The sequence below is a fragment of the Mastigoproctus giganteus genome, chromosome 10 (genome assembly GCF_048544385.1).
Source record: "Mastigoproctus giganteus isolate SK-2022 chromosome 10, ASM4854438v1, whole genome shotgun sequence".
Taxonomy (NCBI): Eukaryota; Metazoa; Arthropoda; class Arachnida; order Uropygi; family Thelyphonidae; genus Mastigoproctus; species Mastigoproctus giganteus.
In genome coordinates, this window is record NC_143584.1 from 6,270,534 (window position 1) to 6,295,078 (window position 24,545).

General features: G+C 38.7%; 1 protein-coding gene across 1 annotated transcript in view; it reads left to right on the forward strand.

The window, feature by feature from the left end:
* Window positions 1-2,816: 2,816 nt before the first annotated feature.
* The window catches only part of LOC150078649 (F-box only protein 22-like), a 32,879-nt gene continuing 11,150 nt past the window's right edge, over window positions 2,817-24,545 (forward strand). Inside the window, exon 1 of the mRNA XM_090384160.1 lies at window positions 2,817-3,227. Within this exon, the coding sequence (XP_090240286.1) occupies window positions 3,000-3,227 (228 nt within the window). The 5' untranslated portion in view covers window positions 2,817-2,999. The remainder of the gene's footprint in view (window positions 3,228-24,545) is intronic.

Here is a 24,545-nt window from a genome sequence, read left to right on the forward strand (position 1 = left end):
CATTATGCAGAAGCAGGTGAGAATTTAAAACCTCTGAGACCACAGTAGTCATCTTTACAAAAGCAAAAACCCTTCCCCTTACCCCTGTTGGTAGTTACCTCTTTAAGTAAATCCCTCATCAGTACACTTCAGATTCCTAACACATGAAGAATCACTTCTGATTATTCAATCATTACTCCCTCTGGTTGCCTCTCGAACATGTTTCTGTAGAAAACAATTATCCCATAAATCTACAAAAGTCTTGCTAGTATGCGAGTGACCAACCACAAGTTTCAGTTAGTATCTGGAAAGTTGAAATCTCCCATTATAAGGGGAACATTCTGATTTACTGCCCCCCTCTCTATTTCTCTGAACAATTGCTCATTATATTCATCAGATTCATTAGGCCTAGAACACACGCCTACTCACATTTTCCTTTTCCCGGTGCTTATGTCACACCATACTGGCTCAAGATTGCATTGTCCACCAGTGTCAGTTGGATGCACTTCCATAGATTTTATTTGTTTCCTAACTAACAGCATAACCCCTCCTCCCTTCCTGTCCTGTCTATCTTTTCTGTACACATTGTACTTCCCAAATTCCAATTCTTCACTTCTTATATCCGTGTGGCGCCACGTGCCTGATGTCCCAACAGTGTCCGCTTTTGATGTCTTAACCAGCACTTCAAATTTATTTACTATACTCCTAGCATTGGTGTATAAATTTGATGAATTTGAAGTGCTTGTTATTTACTATACTCCTAGCATTGGTGTAGTCTGCGCGGATAGCACAGTGGTATCGTCACCGTCCTCCCCATACCGGGTGGAAAATGCCCGGGTTCGGTGACGCCAGGAACTTTAATGGGCTTTTTTTCACTCCGTGGCTGAGTTAGTCGGTCTCAGGCGTAGATAGCAAGGTTTTACCCCCAGTAACTGAGGTTTTTCGTCCAGCAAAACAGACAAATCGACCGTAGAAAACATGCAATTAACAGACATAAGACACAGCACGGCAGATGAATTCTGGTGGCCTAAATTTAGGCCACCAGAATTCATCTGCCATAATAGTTAGTTAGCTGAGCATTGGTGTACATGCAAGTATACATATACCTTTTCTTACTCATAGTTACCCTAAAGCACCCATCTATTTATTTGTTCCATGATGACACCCACAGCCCTTGAAATCCCCAGTACCTTGCTTTACAGGCTGCTGCTCATTCGAATAGAAGCACTGCAAGAATCACTCTCCCCCCTGCCTACCGTTAATCTATTTGTGAATCCCCTAAGCTAGCAGTTTTACGACCCACCTAACCCTTCCTCGATAGCATAAGCAAATATTCTTGCACCCTTTCTATTTAAGTGTACCCCATCCCTGTAGAAACAATGCCTCCTTTTAACACGCACAGACCATGCTGAGAAAAAGCTTCCGTTTGAAACACTCTTCATTCTTTGTTTCTACTCGATTTTTCCTTTGTTTTCGACCACCGTTGTGGAATCTAAATAGTGAAAGTAGTAGAAAGTGATTGGTCCAATCGACAGCTTATGAACACTTTCGTGTCCAAAACAAATGTTGTTTATTAATATATATTGTTATATCGTTATTTATATTGGTATATACTGGGATTTAATAATAATATACTGTTGTTTAGTAATGTATAATCTATTATTGACCTGTTGCTTCTTGCTGTATTTGTGGGAATCGTTATGTTGGAAGAAAGCATTTGTGACCTGTAGAATAATCGCCAGAGAGGGCATAAATTCAAATTGAGGAAAGACGGTTGTAGGATAGATGTGCAGAAGTTTTGCCTTTAGCCAGCGGGTGGTTGATTGCTGGAACAAACTTCCATCTGTTGTTGTTGTAGAAGTTGATAGCTTAAATAGATTCAAGGCAGAACTTGACAAACTTTTGGAGCGAGTCGATGGGTGAAATAAGAAGTTTTTTTTTGTTTTTTTTGGCTTATGCTATATAAGCTTGCTTTATTGCATCATGCGCCTTTGCTAATGCTAATGCGCGGAAGATTGCCTTCAGCCATCGGGTGGTTGATTATTGGAATAGGCTTCCACCTGTTGTTGTGGAAATGGATGGTTAAATTCAAGGAAGAACTAGACAAATTCTTGGAAGATACGGATGGGTGAACTGTGTACTTTTTTTTTTTAATACTATATAAGCTTACTTTATTTCATAATTTGCCATTGCTACTACTACTATTATTGGTTGCAAAAGCAGTCAGCCTTATTCCAATTCTGTTCTTAATTTGCTCACCGTATATACTCATAGTTGGGCTGAATTTTAGATAATCAGATTATTTATTTATTTATCCCTTAATAAAAAAAATTATGAATACGTAATATTCGTGGCGGTTTCCGTCCACTCTCCCTTTTCCATAACATTTTAGCTGACACCTTGTGTCAGGAATTTGTGAACAGCCCTAAAATTTCTTTTTCTGTTTTTTTTTTTCTCTTCGTGGTGTGGTGCATGATAAGAAGCATGCTTTTTGGCATTTATTGGAAGTAACCGACATGCCTATTGAATAGGATAGGCATGTCTGTTGTTCTTTTGGAGAACTCCAAAAGCATTAGGACGAATAATTCTTCATAACTTGTGTATTAAAAAAATTATATATTAAATTAAATTTTTTTATTTTATTTAATATATTTTTTAATATTTATTTAAAATCATACAAAAAATATTGAAATATTTTTCTTGTCCTCTTTTTAAAGTTTTATGGTAATTTATCAATACTTCAATTATATTATTCGCTGTCTGGTGCTCTTCGCCCTTCGTAGAATTATTTATAAAATTCTTTAATTAATATATGAATATATGACGTAATTTTGTTTCTGTTTTTTCCGTTTCGCTTATGCCTTACTGTGTTATGGTGTATTATGAAGAATATACCATACTCCACACATGTCCTCTAATCTGTGCCATTAAATTATCGATAAATTGCGATAGAGGATTATACTGAATCTGCTGTCTTTCACTTGTTAGCTTGAAACTGCTGCCTTTCACTGCTTGAAAGCATGGCAGCGGCGAAACCGTGTTTTGAACGGAAAGCCCCTGAGATAACTTTGAAGTCGAATGAAGATTTTAGTGGGATAATATTATCTTGCATGGCTCATATTGTTGAAAAAATATTAACATGCATGACAGCACGGGAACTAAACACATGTGCCCAAGTTTGTAAATTATGGAATGATGTTGCCAGGACCATTAAGGCTAAGCGATGTCAGATGTTTTGGATGTTCAAAGTAAGTGCACCTTCAATGTGTATAGTTGGCCAGTTAATTAAAGAAATTGGTAGAATTCTGCTGTAAAATATAAGCTGTATATTTATTGACCATACCTTGTTTTAATGCGAAATATAGGTTTTGTGTGCCTGTACTTATTATGTATTATATATATATATATTTAAAAATATATATATATAATGTATATACACGCACTCACTGGTGTGACTGCAGTAAATAAACCCCACCCAAAAAAAAATAAATAAATAAATAAATTATCCGGCCCAGATCCAGTGGATGGGAGGGAGGAGACGAGGATCAATAATTTAAAAAAAAAAAATTATATAGCATTAATTGTTTTTTTAATGCATTTGGCCAACCCTTAATTTAGCTGCAACTGAGTTCCACTTGTACTGTATTATGTTTTGACTTTATTAGCTCGCTCAAAGTGGACAGGCACGGACTTGGATACCTCCACCCCGCCCCGAATTAAAAAATAAAGATTTGGTGTATTTATATCAGAGGTATTTTGCATGAAATGTGGCATGCGGCTCTGCATTTAGGAACAGGTTTTCAGGTCTACACATTTTGAGTCGTCTAAAACAGCGTTTCCCAAACTGAGGCCCGCGGACCTCCGGAGATAGGTGGACCAGTTCCAGGGGGTCCGCTAAACAAACCCTCGAACTGGTCAAATTATTCGTTCTATGTATAGAAAATTTATGATAAATAAAGTTATTATATATTTATGTAAAAATAAGAATAAAGTTGATTTGTTTTTGAACGTAAAACCGAGAAACATATATATATTATTATTATTAGCTATAGTGGTGCAAGGAAGCCTGAGGCTTATGCTGCACCAGCCAAAAAAAAATTCCTGAGCCACCCTGAGAGAGAGAGAGAGAGAGAGAGAGAGACAGACAGACAAAAGGGAATCACCAAGAAAGAGAAGAATGATGATATCCAGCTAAGGACCCTGGCTGTGCCATGCCCATACTCACCAGATGTGAGCCCCTGGGCTCACATCTGGTGAGTATGTAGTATGTATATAGCAGTAATATACAACTATTAAGAAGCAGAGAAAGGAAAATAACAAAGGTTATTGTATGTCTAATTCTCCAAAACGTGCAGTAAAGGAAGCAAAAGGATATAAATAATGTGTGGTTTGTAAAATTGATAAAGTGTCTGTGAAAATGGTAAATGAAAAGTACACATGGTGCCTCAACTAAAAGAAGTTTAAGGCATAGTTGAAAATGGAAGTGAAGTAGTGGTTAAACAGGTGAAAGAATTTGAAAAACCTAGTAAAAAAATGAACTAGGACTGAGGGGGAAAAAAAATAATAAAAAATAACAAATAAATAAATAACACTATATTCAGATATGGGAGGGTAATTTTAGCAAGAGGTCGAATCAAGATGGCAAATATGCAAAATCTGAATATAGTAGATGAAAATATGATATGTAGTCAGGAAATTCATCAGGGAACTACTCCTGAACATATATTAGGCACTGTGTTTCCAAACTTGTCTCTAGTATTAGAAAAAGGCGAAAGCAAATATGTGCCCTTTATCGTAATACTAGTAGACAAGGTAGTCCCTATGCAGTCTAAAAATAAAGTTAATAATGAAAATTAAAATAAATGCAAATTTACAAAAGTGTAATGTGAAATATAATACAAATGTGAAGTGTGGAAGGGGTGAAAGGTTATTAAATTAACGTGGTTGAAAATTAAAATTCAGATATAAAGCAGAGAAATTTGAATGAAAAAGTGTGGACAAGCAAATAGTATAGGGAATGGCAAAATTCTTAGGGAAGGGAAGAAAAAGATGGTCAAAAGAAGACGAAATGATAAAGGCATATTACGATAAAGGCCGCATATTTGCTTCCCCCTTTTTGTAATACTACAGACAAGTTTGGAAACGCAGTGACTGATACATGGTCAGGAGTAGTCCCCTGATCAATTTCCTGACTACGTATCATATTTTCATCTACTATATTCATATTTTGCATATTTACCATCCCCTGATTCGACCTCTTGCTAAAATTTCCCGCCCATATCTGAATATAGTGTTATTTATTTATTTTTTTTCTTCAGTCCCAGTTCATTTTTGTACTAAGTTTTTCAAATTCTTTCACCTGTTTAACCACTACTTCACTTTCAACTATCCCTTAAACTTCTTTTAGTTCAGGCACTGTGTGCACTCTTCATTTTCACAGACACTATTTATTTTACAAACCACACATTATTTATATATATATATATATATATAGGGGTTTGCAAACTTTTTTTGATTTTTAAAAGGGCCCATAGATCTCAGTAGTTTGAGAATCACTGGGCTAATTAGCATTAGCACATGATGCAAGAAAGCAAGCTTATATAGCATCAGCCAAAAAAAAAAAAAAAAAAACCTTATTTCACCCATCCTCTCGCTCCAAATGTTTGTCAAGTTCTGCCTTGAATCTATTTAAGCTATTAACTTCTATAACGACAGATGGAAGTTTGTTCCAGCAATCAACCACCCGCTGGCTAAAGGCAAACTTCCGCACATCTATCCTACAAAAGTCTTTCTTCAATTTGAATTTATGCCCTCTCAGGTGATTATTCTGAGCAAGAGGAAGAATGCCATCTGCATTGAGCCTGCTCAAACCATTCAAGGCTTTATACACTTCAATCAGATAACCTCGTAGGTGTATAGTCTCCAGACACTGTAATTTGCAAAACTTAAAGCCTTTCTTCGTAAGAGCAACCCTTTCTTCCATTCACTAATCTTGTTGCCCTTCTCTGTACTCATTCCAACAGCTCTACATCCTTCTTAAAATGAGGCCTCCAGACCTGTATACAGTACTCAAGGTGTGGCCTGACCATTGCCTTATACAAGGGGATAATCACCTCCTTATCCCTGCTAGAAAAATTCCTGTATATCATTGACAAGACACCATGAGCTACTCTTGCAGACTGTCTGCACTGCTCAGAAAACGTCATATCTGCCTGCAGCACAATTACCCCCAGGTCCTTTTCATGCCACTGTCAGTGTGGTACCACACAGTTACTCTGGAATTACTGCTTCCCATATGTAGTACTTTACATTTGTCAATGTTAAACTTCATTTGCCACCTCTCGGCCCATCTGCTCAACTTTTCTAGATCCTGTTGCAGCAGTGTACTGTCATTAACAACTCTGCCAACCTTCATATCATCTGCAAACTTGGACCTTATGCCTGATATACCATCATCAATCTCATTTATAAATACAGAAAACAACAATGGACCCAACACTGAACCCTGAGGGACTCCACTAATAACATTAGTCCACAAAGAGCAGTGTCCATTTATTACCACTCTCTGTCTTCTCCCACTCAACCATCCCTTTATCCATAGCAGCAATTTGCCTCCAATGCCACACTGTTGCATCACACTCACTGGTGTAATATCATCTGCACTCCAATTTGTGCAGCAGTCTTCCACGTGCAACAGTATCAAAGGCTTTTCTAAAATCCAAATATGTGATATTAAAGTTATTCTTTGCTTCCTGTTCCTTTATGACTACATCAGTATCCAATCAAAAGTAGTCAGACAAGACTTCCCCTTAACAAACCCATGCTGTGTCCGAGCTATAACTGAATCTTGTCTAGCTGATCTTGAAATGCTTCTTTAACCAGTGCCTCCATTAATTTCCCTGGAACAGAAGTTACACTAACAGGTCTGTAATTACCTGTGTCTCCCTTTGATCCTCCTTTGTGGATTGGGGTCACATTTGCACATCTCCAGTTCATGGGAAGCTCTCATAATTATGGTTAAGGGTTTGCTTACTTCCCTTGCTGCCTCCTTTAATATAACTGGATAGATTCCATCCACCCCAAGTGCCTTTCTTGTGTTTATCTTCAACAATTTCTTCTCCACTTTACTCTCAGTTATTTCATGATTATCTAGCTTACTGCCAGAGTTGAATATACCTCTGGAATTCCCCTCCTTGAATAACTCCTCATGTGTGAATGTTGATGCAAAATATTCATTTAGTTTGTTAGCTACCTGAGCAGGTTCATCAACAGTTGAACCATCGATATCAAGTGGACCAATCTGATTCATGTAGAGTTTACATAAGTAAAGAACTCTTTGCTGTTTTTCTTTGCATCCTTTGCCAAAGATTTCTCGTAATCTGCCTTCGCCTGCCTAACCTCATTTGTAACGTGGTTACAGACCAGCTTATATCTATCATAGGCTTCTGTGTCACATGTTAATTTATATGTATCCCATTCATTTTTCTTCTCTGTCACATGTCTAATTAGTTCATCTGACAACCATTGAGGCCTAAATATTGAACAATATTTCTTTGTTGGTATGAAAAGCCTAGTAGCTTCCAAGATTAATTCTTTGAATGCTTCCCATTTTGAATTTGCTGTTGGTAACATCATCAGTTGGTTCCACCATATAGAATTTAAATACTGTCTGAGACCACTGTAGTCACCTTTACGAAAGCAAAAACCCTTCCCTTTACCCTTGATGGTAGTTACCTCTTTGAGTAAATGCCACTTCAGCACACTGTGATCACTGCCACCTAGTGGTTCCTTTATCTACAGATTCGATGCATGAAGAATCACTGCTGATAATCAGATCAAGAGTATTATTACTCCCTCTAGTTGCCTCCCAAACATGCTGCTATAGAAAACAATCATCTAATAAATTCACAAGAGCTTTGCTAGTGTGTGAGTGTCCAACCCACAAATTCCAGTCAATATCTGAGAAATTAAAATCCCCCATTATAAGACACTCTAATTTACTGGCTTGCTCTATTTCTCTGCACAATTGCTCATTATACTCATCAGATTCATTAAGCCTGTAACACAAACACACCTACTCTCAATTTTCCTTTCCCAGTGCTTATGTCACACCAAATAGACTCAACATTGATTTGCCCCCTCCCCCCACATCAATTGACTGCACTTCCTTAGATTTTATGTGTTTCTTAACTAACAGCATAACCCCTCCCCCTTCCTGTCATGTATATCCTTTCTGTATGCATTGTACTCTCCAAATTCCAGTTCTGCACTGCTTATGTCTGTGTGACACCATGTCTCTGATATCTCAACAATATCTGCCTTTGATGTCTTGACTAGCACTTCAAGCTCATCGAATTTATTAACTATACTCCTAGCATTGGTGTACATGCAAGTATACATGCACCTGTTTCTACTCTTAGTTACCCTAACACAGCCCATGTATTTACTTGTTCCTCTATGACTCCTAGCAGTTCTGGAAATTCCGATTGCCTTGCTTTCCAGGCTGCTGCTCAATTGCATTTCAATAGAAGTAGGGCAAGAATCACTTTTACCTCTGCCAGCTGCTACTGTTAATCTATTAGTCCGTGTATTCCCCCCAAGCTAGCGGTTTTCCGACGCACCTAACTCTGCCTCGATATCATCAGCAAATATTCTTGCACCCTTTCTATTTAAGTGTATCCCATCCCTGTAGAAATAGTCTCTCCTGTTAACAAGCACAGACCAGGCTGAGAAAAATTCTACCCCTTGAGCCTTGCACAGTCTCTCCAGTGCCGAATTGATTGACAAGGCTCTCATTATTATTATTATTATTATTATTATTAGCCATATGGTGCAAGGAAGCCTGAGGCTTATGCTGCACCAGGCAAAAAAAAAAAAAAAAAAAAAAAAAATTCTGAATTACACAAAGAGAGAGAGAGAGAGAGAGAGAGAGAGGTAGAAGGGAATCACCAAGAAAGAGAAGAATGATGATATCCAGCTCAGGACCCTGGGTGTGCCAAGCCCATACTCACCAGATGTGAGCCCCTGGGGATATCATATACTACCTCCTATCGTGTCTGGGCAGAATTGCAGACACTTTCAAATTCAACCCTAACTCGCGGCTTTTTTTCAGCATTGTTTTGTACTTGTTAAGTAATTCTGCCAGTCTCCTACTCTTAATATCATTAGTGCCAATGTGTACAACAATATCACCCTTTGTGCCCTTAAAGGATGATATCTGCCCTACAACGTCCTCAACTTTTGTCCCTGGCAGACATACCCTGGTCCTGTTCCATCTATCCTTTTTGCACAGTATGTTCCCCATTTCCTTGGCAATAGAGTCACCTATAACAACTAGTTCCTTTGGGACCAGCGCATTCTGCCCTCAGTTTAAATCCTTCGAGGGTATCCACCATGTCCTTCAAGTTCTCATATAAGCCCATAACAATGCCGAGTTGGTGCCTGATTTCCTCGCACTCCTTACATCGCGCGCACACACAAAGACATTCCCCTTGGCAATATCATGTCCTGTTCCTGATTGCTCCACAAACATTAAACAAGCAGTGCATTTAAATAGACTGTGATTCAGAGGACAACCATCCCCCTCAGTTCTTCCCTGAGCCATAGCATCAATCAATTTATAATGTATGAATTAATAATATCCAAGTTTTCTTGTTATATTTTATAAGAAACACCATATATTATATGGGGACCACCACCCATTAGCAGGATTGAAAGAGATTAGAACCTAAATGAAAATTTAGCAAATTTAACTGTTTTTATATAATTTAAAATTAATCATAATATTTTTCATAATTTATTTTTAAATATTTTTATTTTACCAAATCATTGAACAATTTTGTATCAAGCTTTAAAAGGGGGGAGATACTCATCATTATTTACCTGATACTGATTTAGTACTTTGCAATGTCTATCCTAGTAGGAACAAATGTGAAGGTGGGATGCTTTATACATTGAAAAAATTAGCTTTTTATTCTAATTTTTAATTCACTTAATTAAAAATTAGATTATTATGTGGTCATTGGACTAGTAACAATAAATCATTTTAACTAATTTTGTTACAATTACTAATTTAGTTTTATCAACAAAACAGTTACCATTCCTGGATTTAAGTGGCATTGCACACTTATCTCAGATTTTTTTTGGGGTGGGGGAAGATACACTTAAATAATATACAATTTTTTATGAAATTGTACAACAGTTTATTCTCACAGATATTCTTCTCCTCCTTTGGTCGTATAAGTGCTAGTGCAATTATACCAGTATAGTTGGTAAACAATTTTTTATTGAGTTGCTTTTGGAATTTTGGTTAGTGGGAGAGAGATATCTCATTATAGTTTTGTCGCTGGTAAACCTGATGCTGATTCATTATATTGTGGCCAATTCTGCAATGGAGTCACTATTCCCAGTGCACCCTAGTGCCTGTCTTGTTTTGAAAAAAGTTAGCCATGAAGATCTCAGTTGATGGAGGATGGCTGTTCTTAGATAGTTTCTGCATGCATAACTGGCTCTGCATCAGGTTTACTGGTGACAAAACTATAATCAGATATCTCTCTTACCCGTGGATAGATCAATCAGATCTCATGTCTTTTTGAGAGAAAGGCTGTAGAATCGATAACTCTAAAGTGCAGATAGGAAAAGCTTAGCTTTGAGGGGAACAGGGGGTCATATTGATAATGTTTGGGAAACATATCAGTAAGAAATGACTGCATAGGATTTTCTTTTAAGTGAGTTAAAATTTTTTGTATATTTTCTTAAAGATCTAAGGGTGTTTTTTTTTTTTTTGGAATAATTGTGATAAATAGAGAGAGAGAGAGAGAGAGATTATAGTGCATCTCAGTAAAAACTACAGCAACACTGCAGACATAATTGTGAAAATCGGAGACAAAAAGAACAGTGCAGGAATAACTTCAGAGCGACACATGAAGAGGCGTATGTGTTACTTTTCAAGGAACACAGAAGCAACCTAAAAAAGATAATCAGAAAGCAGTATACTCTCTATATTCAATCAGTTAAACATAGTTTCACCATTAATGGCAACCTGAAACTGTTTCGGAACATGCTTAAAAACTCTAATAACTGCTCAACAGAAACCAAGATTTTAGATACTGATGGCAAGTCTGTGACAAAACTAAAGCAGACCTTTTTACGACTTTTTTCTCTTCGTTTTCCGAGAAAGCTACAGCTGCTTCAGTTTATCAATTTCCAGTAGTTAAGGATGATACACTTAATAATCTCTCAGTGAACATAGATGATCTCACTCAAGCATTTCGGAAAGTTACAAAAGATTTTTCAGCTGGCCCAGATAAGATTTCACATATCTTTTGGAAGAAATGCTTTCCACAACTTAAATACATAATATTGCATATATTCAATCTCTCCTTTAATACTGGTATTTACCCCACTCACTTCAAAACTGGCTGTGATTCCAATACCAAAGACTGCTCTTTGGTATTGGAATCACAGATGCAATCCAATGACTGGAAAATTACCGTCTTAATCTGCCTTCTGAACTCGCTGGCAAAAATTCTGGAAACTATTATTCACAACCAATTAATGAAATATTTTCAGCACTTCATCTGCGACAGCCAACATGGTTTTACTAGGGGTTGATCAACTATCACTAATCTCTCACTATCTGCCAGCAGGTTCTGGACACCGTTGATATGGGAGGACAGGTTGATGTTATCTACACTGACCTAACCAAGGCTTTTGACAGTGTCCCAAAGTATCATCTTGCAAAAAAACTAAGCCAGTATGGAATACTTGACCCGCTACTGTCCTGGTTGATGAGCTACATATTGCATTGGAAACATAGGGTTATCATCGGACAGGAAATTTCAAGGGAATTTATTCCATCAAAAGGAGTTCCACAAGGATCATCTCTTGGGCCTCTCTTATTCCCCATCTTTGTCAATGATCTACTGCAATTTGTAGGGGGAGGTGGTATTAAGATTTTTATGTTTGCAGATGATGTGAAAATTTACTCAATTCAACAGTCAAGCTGATGCAGATACTCTTTGGCTAATTGGGTTGCTTTAAATGGTCTGAAGGTAAATCCTAGTAAATGCAACTCAATTTCCTTTGCAGGTTCAAGAAAATCTATGATTTTAGTAAACCACTACATCAAGGATATTCCGATTACCAGAGTTGCCAATGTTAAAGATCTGGGTGTTACTTTTACCACTGGATGTGGGTTTGATAAACATATTAGAAATATATTACACCAAGCGAAAAAACAAATGGCTTCATCAAATGGCAGAAATATAGATTCAAAGGTCCTCAGTTCTCTGTGCTTTTATTCAAAGCAATTGTACTCCTTATACTAGAGTTTGCTGCTCCTATATGGAACCTGCACTATACATATTTGATACAGCAAATTGAATCACTACAAATTAAATTCATCCACTATTTTTCCAGACATAATGCCAAGAATTTTACCAATGAATTTTCTACCTGAATATCTGCTCTTACTTGTAGCTTCAATCTTTGGAAATTTGACATCTCTCCTGTTAACTATTCTTGTTAACAGGAGAGACTGCTTCTACTGAGATGGGATACACTTAAATAGAAAGGGTGCAAGAATATTTGCTGATGTTATCGAGGCAGTGTTAGGTGGGTCGGAAAGCTGCTAGCTGGGGGGGATTCAAACACTAAAAGGTTAAAAGTAGCCACAGGCAGAGGTGAAGGTGATTCTTGCACTACTTCTATTAGAATAAGAAGTGGCCTGGAGTGAGGGGTGCTGGGGGTTTCAGGTACTGATGGCAGTCATGGTGTAACAGGTGGGTATATGGGATGTGTTAGGGTAACTAAGAATAAGAATAGGTGCATGTATACCAATGCTAGAAGTATAGTAAATAAATTCGATGAATTTGAAGTGTTGATCAAGACATCAAAGGCGAATATTGTTGGGATATGAGAGACATGGTGTCACACAGATATTAGGAATGCAGAATTGGAATTTGGGGAGTAGAATGTGTACAGAAAGGATAGACAGGATAGGAAGGGAGGATAGGTTATGCTGTTAATTTAAAAAAACATAAAATCAAAAGAAGTGCATCCAGTTGATATAGATAGACAGTGCACTGTTGAGTCAGTTTGGTGTGACATAAGCACTGCGAAAGCAAAAATAAGAGTAGGAGTGTGTTATAGGCCTAAAGACTTGAATGAGTACAATGAACAATTGTACAGAGAAATAGTGGGCTAGTAAATCAGAATGTCTTATAATGAGGGATTTTAACTTCCCAGATATTGACTGGAACTTGTGGGTTGGTCACTTGCACACTAGTAAGACTTTTGCACATTTTTTGGATGATTGTTTTCTGCTGCAGCATGTTCGAGAGGCAACCAGAGAGGGTAATACTCTTGATCTGGTTATCAGCAGTGATCATCTGTGGATTAAGAATTTTCAGATAAAGGAACCACTAGGTGGCAGTGATCACAGTGTATTGATGTGGGATTTACTTAAAGATATAATTACCAACAGGGGTAAAGGAAAGGGTTTTTGCTTCCATAAAGGAGACTACAGTGGTCTCAATCAGTTTTTATATTCTGTACAGTTGGACCAACTGATGATGCCAACAGCAAATTCTAAGTGGGAAGCATTCAAGGAATTAATCATGGAAGCTACTAAATGTTTCATACCTATTAAGAAATATTGTTCAAAGTTTAAACCTAAATGGCTGTCAAATGAACTAATGAGACTCGTGGCAGAGAAGAAAAATGCATGGGATGCACATAAATTATCAGGCGACACAGGAGCCTATGGCAGATATAAGCTAGTCTGTAATCAAGTCACAAAGGAGGTTAGGCTGGTGAAGGCAGATTACAAGAAATCTTTGGCAAAGGATGCTAAGAAAAACAGCAATGATTTCTTTACTTATATAAACTCTAAAAGGAAGGGAATGAATCAGATTGGTCTACTTGATATCAATGGTTTGACTGTTGATGATCCTGCACAGATAGCAAACAAACTGAATGAGTATTTTGCATCTACATTCACAGTTGAGGAGTTAAGGATTGAAAATGCCAGAAGGTTATCAAATTGTAGTAGAGTGCTTAATGATTTTGTAGTAACTGAGAGCAAAGTGGAAGCGAAATTGTTGAAGTTAAACATAGGAAAGGCGCCTGGGGTGGATGGGATCTATCCAGTTATATTAAAGGAGGCGGCAAAGGAACTAAGCAAACCCTTAGCTATAATTATGAGGGCATCCTTGGACTCGGGAAGTCCCCACAGACTGGAGATGTGCAAATGTGTCCCCAATTCACAAAGGGGGAACAAAGGGTGATACGAGTAATTGCAGACCAGTTAGTTTGACTTCTGTTCCGGGTAAAATAATGGAGTCACTGGTTAAAGATGCATTGCAGGATCATCTAGACAAGACTGCAGCAATAATTCAGGCACAGCATGGGTTTGTGAAGGAAAGTTTTTTTCTGACAAATTTGATTGGTTATTATGATGTGGTTACAAAGGAACTGGATGCAAAAAATAATTTTGATATATTCTTGGATTTCAGGAAAGCTTTTGACACTGTTGTGCATGGATGACAACTGAACAAATTGGAGCAGAATGGTATAATGGTAAGTTGCTACAATGGATAAAATAATGGTTGAGTGGTAGAAGACAGAGTGTGGTAATCAATGGGTGCTGCTCTTCTTGGACTAATGTTATTAGCAGAGTCCCATGGGGTTCGGTTATGGGTCCAGTGTTGTTTTGTATATTTATCAATGATATTGATGAAGGTATATTAGGTTTAATGTTCAAGTTTGCAGATGATACAAAAGTTGGCAGGGTTGTTAATGGCAGTAATGGCAGTGTACTACTGCAACAGGATCTAGAAAATTTGGGAAGATGGGCTGAGAAGTGGCAACTGAAGTTTAACATTGACAAATGCAAAGTACTGCATATTGCTAGAAGTAACCCCAGAGGAACGTGCTAACTGTGTGGTACTACATTTAGGGTGGTAGAAAATGAAAAAGTCCTGGGGGTAATTGTGCAGTGAGATATGAAGTTTTCTGAACAATGCAGACAGACTGCAAGAGCAGGTCATGGGGGTTTTTCAATGATATACAGGAATTTTGCTAGCAGGAAAAAGGAGGTGATTGTCCCTCTGTATAAGGCAATGGTCAGGCCATGCCTTGAGGACTATGTACAGATCTGGAGGCCTCATTTTATGAAGGATGTAGATTTGCTTGAGTGTGTACAGAGAAGGGCAATAAGATTGGTGAGGGGAGTGAAGGGATCCTCTTACCAAGAGAGGCTTAAGTTCTGCAAATCTCAGCGGCTGGAGACTAGGCATCTGCCAGATGATCTGATTGAGGTGTATAAGGCCTTGAATGGGTTGAGCATGCTGAATTCTGATGGGATTCTTCCACTTATTCAGATTACAAACCTCAGGGGGCATAAATTCAAATTGAGGATGGATGTAGAATAGACGTGTGGAAATTTGCCTTTAGCCAACAGGTGGTTAATTGCTGGAACAAACTTCCATCTGTCGTGGAAGTTGACAGGTTAAATAAATTTAAGGAGCAACTGGACAAACATTTAGAGGGAATGGTTGTGTGATTTTTTTTTTTTTTTTTTTGGCTGATGCTACATAAGCTCATACGCTTGCTTTCTTGCATCGCATGCCACGATTACTATTACTATCTTCACTGGTTCTACCTACCTGCCTGATCTTTTATGCCATATTGATCTTCATGTTCCAGCAGTGGCTATTAGACTGAAGACGACATTCCACATTAGTAACTCTAGGTTAGAGATATCCAAGAACTCATTCTTTTAAAGAACTATGGCTCTTATGAACAAGTACGATCTGGATATGGCTCTGGACAGGAAAGAGTTTCACAGAACTGTCTGGAGCACGTTGGCAGTTGGATTCAAGGTGAAAGTTATGATTAAATAGTATGTATTCTTTTATAATATGTACATGTTAATGTACACTCTTCTTTGTATATTCATGTATTTTCTGCCCTGTTATATACTTTAACTGTATATTATATGTTAATAATAAATAAATAGTCATTTGGCTATAGATGGCTGTATTTGTAGCTCTGTTGTACCTTCCTGCTTTGGATCTAATGTAATGCACTTCCTGATTTCTAATATTACCAAATCTGGTGGAAGGCTCTCAGTTCATGAGGTTTATTTATTTATTTTTTTTGATTTCTAATATTAACAAATCTGGTGGAAGGCTCTCAGTTGATGAAGTTTAGTTTTTTTGTAATGTGTTCTTTTATGATTTAAAAGTGCCATTACTCATCAGCTTTAGTGATGCATATATCTGAATATCTCTCTCTCTCTCTCTCTCATTTGGATAGGTTGTTGTTACTATGCTTGAAATGATTATTGCAGTTAAACTGCTGGAGGACGTGTAATTTTTAATTTTAATGTCTGTTTTGGTTCTGGATTTTTTTCAGTTGGGGTGGTAATTTAAACCTAAATTAATATACTTTCTATTTACAGGAGTGATTGAGGTTCTTTTACTAAGGTTTATTACTGTTTGATTAAAATCTGTTGTAGTGGACTGAGTACAGGGGTCTAGAGATTGTCATACCTGTAAGATATCTCAGATGTGTCCATACAAGCTTCATGGATTGGTCAGTTTCCATGTTGTTTGGCTGGTTTCTAGATAGAGTTCAGTTTAGAACTTGATTTAGTGATTGCTGTTGGTAGTTACTGGATTCTCAGGACTGATGGACCTCTTGGCTGGCTTTCGGGCTTGATGGAAGAGCTCTAAGATGTCTCAGCTTTCTTTTCAAGGCTGAGGAAGTGGTTCCCCCCTCCCCATCAATGGATAATATGCAGATTACTGTTTGTAATCCATATATTATCTCTGCATTTGACATTGAAACAAGAGGTGCAATTGTGGAGTCCCATCTACAGGAAGAGTTTGTTGAAATGAGCATGCACCTCAAAGCCAAAGCACTTTTCAAAAGTAAGGAGTGTGGCTGTTGCTGCAGCCAGGCCACTGGATTACTCTACAAACTGGCACACCATGACAAAGTGGTTGATATACCAGAAATTCCCAAAATAACCAACCACATACTTTAAGATAGTGCTTGGTGGAATGATATAGTTTAGCATGAAGTTCTCCCAGTGATTCATGGGATGAATACAGACAAAGAGGTTATTTTGCTGTAAAAACCCATATCTTTAGTTTTGCCTACAGTTTTGTAAACCACAATCACAAAAAGAATGTCTAACTGCCAAATTTAGACATAAGTCAAATGAGGATTACTGTTTCCTTTTGTGAGAATAGAAATCATTAATTTCATATTTTGAGCCTTTTCACATGTTTTGGCTTAGAAGTTTAGAGGTTCATCATGTCTAAATATGGCCATACTACTTTCTAGTAATATAGTAATGACAAATGATGCAAGAAAGCAAGCTTATGTAGCATAAGCCAAAAAAAAAAAAAAAAAAACCTACACAGTTCACCATCCATACCCACCAAGAATTTGTCTAGTTAGTTCTTCCTTGAATTTATTCAACCCACCCACTTCTACAACAACAGAGGGAACCCTGTTCCAACAATCAACCACCTGTTGGCTAAAGGCAATCTTCTATTCGGCAACTACACTTTGCGACTTGAATTTATGCCCCCCCTCCTGTGTAATCTCAGCAAGTGGAAGAATGTCATTAACATTCAGCTTACTTAATCCGTTCAAGGATTTAAACACCTCAATTAGATCCCCTGCAAGTGCCTAGTTTTGAGACGCTACAATTTGCAAAACTGAAGCCTTTCTAGGAAAGGGCACCCTTTTGTTTCCTTCACCAGTCTGGTTGTCTATCTCTGTACTCATTCCTGCAGATCTACATCCTTCCTAAAGTGGGGCCTCCAGACCTGTATACAATATTCAAGATGCAGTAGCCTAACCATGGCCTTACACAAAGGAATAATCACCTCCTTATACCTACTAGCAACATTTCTATATATCATTGGCAAAACTCTATGAGCTTTTCTGGCAGCATGTCTGCACTTCTCAGAGAATTTCATGTCTGACTGCACAATTATCCCCCAGGTCTTTTTAATTCTCACTACCCTGAGTGTAGTAACATACAGTTGATAAGTTACTCTGGGGTTACTGCTACTCATATTTGGTAACTTGCATTTGTCAATGTTAAACTTCAACTGCCATTTCTCAGCCCATCAACTCTGCCAATCTTTGTATCATCTGCAAAAAACATTCACAATGGACTGCCATGCTCTTAATGACAGCCTTCAAGGTCCTTGAAGAGGGGCTCACATCTGGTGAGTATGGGCGTGGCACACCAAGGGTCCTGAGCTGGATATCATCCTTCTTTTTCTTGGTGATTCCCTTCTACTTCTAACTCTCTCTCTCTCTCTCTCTCTCTCTCTCTCTCTCTCTCTCTCTCTCTCTCACACACACACACACACACACACACACACACACACACACACACACACAGGGTAACTCAGGAATTTTTTTTGGCTGGTGCAGCATAAGCCTCAGGCTATCTTGCACAATGCGGATAATAATAATAAAAACTTAGACGTTAAGCCTGATATACCTTCATCAATATTAGCATTAGCATTAGTAGAGGCATTTGATGCAAGAAAGCAAGCTTATGCAGCATCAGCCAAAAAAAAAAAAACAAACCCCACTTCCACTTCACCCCTCTGTTCGTTCAAAATACCTGTCCAGCTGAGCCTTAAACTTATTTAGGCTATCAACCTCCACCACAAGGGATGGCAGTCTGTTCCACCAACCAACCACCCGCTGGCTAAAGGCAAACTTCCGCACGTCTATCCTACATCTGTCTTTCCTCAATTTGAATTTATGCCCTCTCAGGTGATTTTTCTGAGCTAGAGGAAGAATCCCATCAGCATTGAGCATGCTTAAACCATTCAAGGCTTTATACACCTCTATCAGATCACCTCGCTGGTGCCTAGTCTCCAGACACTGTAATTTGCAAAACTTAAGCCTTTCTTCGTAAGAGCACCCTTTTGTTCCATTCACTAATCTCGTTGCCCTTCTCTGTACTCGTTCCAGCAGCTCTACATCCTTCTTGAAATGAGGCCTCCAGACCTGCATACAGTACTCTAGGTGTGGCCTGACCATTGCCTTATACAATGGAATAATCACCTCCTTATCCCTGCTGGAAAAATTCCTGTATATCATTGACAATACTCCATGAGCTACTCTTGCAGCCCGTCTGCACTGCTCAGAGAACTTCATATCTGCCTGCACAACCACCCCCAAGTCCCTTTCATTCTCTACCACTGTCAGTGTAGTACCACAGAGTTGATACGTTGCTCTGGGGTTGCTGTTTCCCATGTGTAGTACTTTACATTTGTCAATGTTAAACTTCATTTGCCACCTCTCAGCCCATCTGCTCAACCTTTCCAGATCCTGTTGCAGCAGCATAGCGTCAGTAGTGTCCTTGACAACCCTGCCAACCTTTGTATCATCTGCAAACTTGGACATTAAGCTTGATATACCATCATCAATATCATTTATAAATACAGAAAACAATAATGGACCCAACACTGAGCCCTGAGGGACTCCACTAATAACATTAGTCCACGATGAGCAGTGTCCATTGATTACCACTCTCTGTCTTCTCCCCCTCAACCACCCCTTTATCCATAGCAGCAATTTGCCTCCAATGTCACACTGCTCCAATTTGTGTAGCAGTCTCCCATGTGCAACAGTATCAAAAGCCTTTCTAAGAGCCAAGTATATAATATCAAAGTTATTCCCTGCATCCAGTTCTTTTGTGACTGCATCATAGTATCCAATCAAGTTGGTCAGGCAAGACTTCCCCTTAACAAAACCATGCTGTGTCTGAGCTATAACTGAAGTCTTGTCTAAATGATCCTGCAGTGCTTCTTTAACCAGTGCCTCCATTAATTTTCCTGGAACAGAAGTTAAGCTCACAGGTCTATAATTACTTGTGTCAGCCTTTGATCCTCCTTTGTGAATTGGGGTCACATTTGCACATTTCCAGTCTATGGGTACCTCCCCTGAGTCCAAGGAAGCTCTCATAATTATGGCTAAGGGTTTGCTTACTTCCTTTGCTGCCTCCTTTAATATAACTGGATAGATCCCATCCACCCCGGGTGCCTTTCTTGTGTTTATCTTCAACAGTTTCTCCTCCACTTTACTCCCAGTTATTTCAAGATTCTGTAGCTTACTGCTAGAGTTGAATACACCTCTGGCATTCCCCTTGCTGAATAACTCCTCATGTGTGAATGTCGATGCAAAATATTCATTTAGTTTGTTAGCTACCTGAGCAGGATCATCAACAGTTGACCCATCAATATCAAGTGGACCAATCTGATTCATCCCCTTCCTTCTAGAGTTTACATAAGTAAAGAACTCTTTGCTGTTTTTCTTTGCATCCCTTGCCAAGGATTTCTCGTAATCTGCCTTCGCCTGCCTAACCTCCTTTGTAACTTGGTTGCATATCAACTTGTATCTATCATAGGCTTCTGTGTCATGTGTTAATTTGTAAGTATCCCATGCATTTTTCTTCTCTGCCATATGCCTCATTAGTTCATCTGACATCCATTTTGGCCTAAACCTTGAACAATATTTCTTAGTTGGTATGTAAAGCCTAGTAGCTTCCAAGATAAGTTCTTTGAATGCTTCCCATTTTGAATTTGCTGTTGGTAACATCATCAGTTGGTCCCACTGTATAGAATTTAAATACTGTCTCAGTCCATCGTAGTCGCCTTTACGGAAGCAATAACCCTTCCCTTTACCCCTAATGGTAGTTACCTCTTTGAGTAAATCCCACTTCAGCACACTGTGATCACTGCCACCTAGTGGTTCATTTATCTGCAGATTCTTAATGCATGAAGAATCACTGCTGATAATCAAATCAAGAGTATTACTCCCTCTAGTTGCCTCCCGAACATGCTGATGTAGAAAACAATCATCCAATAAATCCACAAAAGCCCTGCTAGTGTGTGAGTAACCAGCCCCCAAATTCCAAATTCCAGTCTATATCTGGGAAATTAAAATCTCCCATTATAAGACTCTCTGATTTACTGGCCCACTCTATTTCCCTGTACAGTTCCTTATTATACTCATCAGAGTCATTAGGCCTATAGCACACTCCTACTCTCAATTTTGATCTCCCAATGCTTATGTCACACCAAACTGACTCAACACTGCACTGTCCAGCGATGTCGACTGGCTTCACTTCCTTGGTTTTTATGTGTTTCTTAACTAATAGCATAACCCCTCCCCCCTTCCGATCCTGTCTATCCTTTCTGTAGACGTTGTACTCCTCAAATTGCAGTTCTGCATCCCTTATATCTGTGTGACACCACGTCTCTGATATCCCAACAATATCTGCCTTTGATGTTTTGAGCAATACCTCAAATTCATCAAATTTATTTACTAAACTCCTAGCATTGGTGTACACGCAAGTATACCTGCACCTGTTTCTATTCTTAGCTACCCTAACACAACCCATGTGTTTACTTGTACCGCAATGGCTCCCAGCAGTCTCTGAAATACCATGCATCTTGTTTTTCAGGCTTCTGCTCATTCTAATAGAAGCAGTGCAAGAATCTCTTTCACCTCTGCCAGTGGCTACTGTCAATCTATTGGTCTTTGTCTCCCCCCATATCATTGATAAATATCGAAAACAACAATGGACCCAGCACTGAATCCTGGGGATCTCCACTAATAACATTAGGCCACAAAGAGCAGGGCCCATTGATAGCTACTCTCTGTCTTCTTCCATTTAACCAATCCTTTTATCCATAGCCATAACTTGCCCATGATGCTACATTTCTCTAGTTTGTACAGCAGTCTTTTAAGTGCAACAGTATCAAAAACCTTCCTGAAATACAAATGTATGATGTGAAAATTATTTTTTGCATCATAGTAGCCTATCAGATTAGTTAGATAAGACTGCCCCCTAACAAATCTATGCTGTGATTGCAGTATAATTGCATACCTGTCCAGATGGTCCTACATTACTTTAACCAGCAAGTCCATTATTTTTTCCTGGAATAGACTTAAAAGCTAACAGGTCTGTAATTGCTCACATCACCTTTATGAATTGTGGATACATTGCACATCTCCCCTGAATTCAAGGGTGCTCTCATAATTATGGCTAAGGGTTTTTTTTTTTTTATGTAAACCCCAAACACGAGAGGTATTAGAACCTATAGTACTTGGTACCGTGCTTGGGTTGGAGGTTGATAAGAAGAAAGAAGATATTTGTTGACATTAGACTTGAACTTCTGTAGACTAATTTTCAGGAAATACGTATGAAGGAAGGCTGTTCCAGAAAACGGCAGTTGAATGAATAAAGAGAGGAAGAAAAAAAGTTGGTTCTGTGAGTTTGAAGTTCGACAATAAATGGATGTTGGCTGGTGGCGGCACATGTTCGGACAGTTTTGAAAGAGAGAGCGGGAATTATAGAAGCCAATTCAGAAGAACAGTGCCCATGGAAGTATCTGTAGAAAAGGCATGCAGCAGAAACAGTACATCAATGAGACAGTGAGTGGAGAGACTCAGTTAGAGATGAGTCATTAAGAGAGGTTTTGGGGGCCCCGCCCCAGATGTGGGAACAATATTCCGTGGTAGGGTGGATTTGCGATTTGTACAGAGTGAATAGCTGTTTGGAAGAAAAGTAATGTCGAGAGCAAAAGAGAAAACCAAGTTTTTTAGACGCAGAGGAAGCAATAGTTGTAATGTGCTTGTGCTAAGAGAGATTAGAAGTCAGGGTAAGCCCCAAAAGAGATATATCATCTTGCCTAGAAATCAGAGTGTCGCCAAAGATGTGCATAGGAGCAGAAGAATCCTTTTTGCGAGATATAAGACAGGATTGAGTTTTAGAAGGATTGAAATCAACTAGGTTGGCTCTGCCCCACTGGAGAATTACCTGGAGATTGATATTTAAGGAATTGGTAGAAGATATTCGAGAAGTTGAAGCTGATTGGGCAGGGTGATGTTTCTCAAACTGGAAAGTGGAATGCAATGTGCTATCATCAGCAAAACTATGGATAGGATTTCCAGTCAATTGAAGAAGGTCATTAATATACAAGAGGAAAAGAGTAGAGGAAAGAACTGAACCTTGGAGGACACCAGCATTAGTGGAGAAGTTAGAAGACAGAGCCCTCTACCATCACCCTCAGTGAGTGGTCAGAGAGAAAACTGGATAACCAATTACAAAATACAAAGAACAGTTGGCAAACCATAAGATAGAAGCTTGTTTAGAAGACTTTTATGCTAAGCACGATCAAAAGTCTTTGAGATGTCAAGAGCAACTGCTTTTGTTTCACCAAACATTTCCATTGAGTTTGTCCATAAATGGGTAACATAAGCCGGAATATCAACAGTGGATCGACACTGACGGAACATACTAGCGATCATTGATCAGACAGAAGGTTTCTAGATAGTTTAAGAGTTGGTGGTTAATTGATTTCTCCATTACTTTTGGTTGCAATGGGATGATAATTGGATGGGAAGGATTTGCACCCTTTTTAGGAACTGGCTGGATACGAGCAAATTTCCAACAGAAACTAAAAACAATTTTTGAATAAGAAAGTGAAAAAATGCGGCAAAGAACAGGAGTAAGTTCAGGAGCACAGGTTTTGAGAAAAAGTGGAGAAATACCATCAGAACCTGGAGCTTTTAGGTGCCTCCGTAACCAGGTGGGCAGGAGTAGCAGTGCTTTGCACACGCTTCTTGATTAGACCGGGGTTCGAGCCCATGACCACCAAATACGGATGATGCGGAAAAGTCAGGGAATGACCACAGCACATCCCTGGAGCAATATGGCCTTAGTTGCTAATGCTCCTAAAAACCAAATAACAACAACCACCTGGAGTTTTTTTAGCATCAAGATTCATCAAAATCCTTCTGACATCCTTTTGACGGAAGAAAACAGGAGGCATTGAATGGAGTGTGCTGGGAATAGTGGAGATGTTTTACCAAGATCATTAATACATGAGTTGGAAGAAAAATGGGATGCTAGCAGGTCAGCTTTATCCTTGGCTGACGTGACAATAGAACCATCTGGTTTTGACAGAGGTGGGAGCAGAGATGGGCAAAAGTTGCGGCCGATAGACCAAAATGCTCGGCTACCATTAGGGCAAGAAGCAAGTTTTCTACTCTTAGCCTGTTCAAAATCTAGTTTGGACTGATTAATAACTGCTTTACAATTGTTGCGAACTCTGGTGTAGGCAGAAAATGAAACTGAAGAATTGGAAACAAGCCAATTACGATATTGGCTTGTTTCCAATTCTTGCTTGTTTACCTCCTTTGCGGCGTCCCTTAATATAATTGAATAGATCCCATCCACCCCAGGTGTTTTTAAGACCATCTTCAACAATTTCTCCTCCACTTTCCTTTTTAATTATCACAAAGTTATTTAGCTCCTCTTTAGAGTTTTACAAACTTCTGACATCCCCTTCCCTACAGAAGGCCTCATGTGTGAATGTAGATGCAAAATATCTATTCAATTTGTCTACAACTTGAGCAGGATTTTCAATGGTCAACCCATAGATATGAAGGGAGTCCAATGTGATTCAATCCCTTCCTTCTACTGTTAATATAAGCTTAGAAGTCTTTGC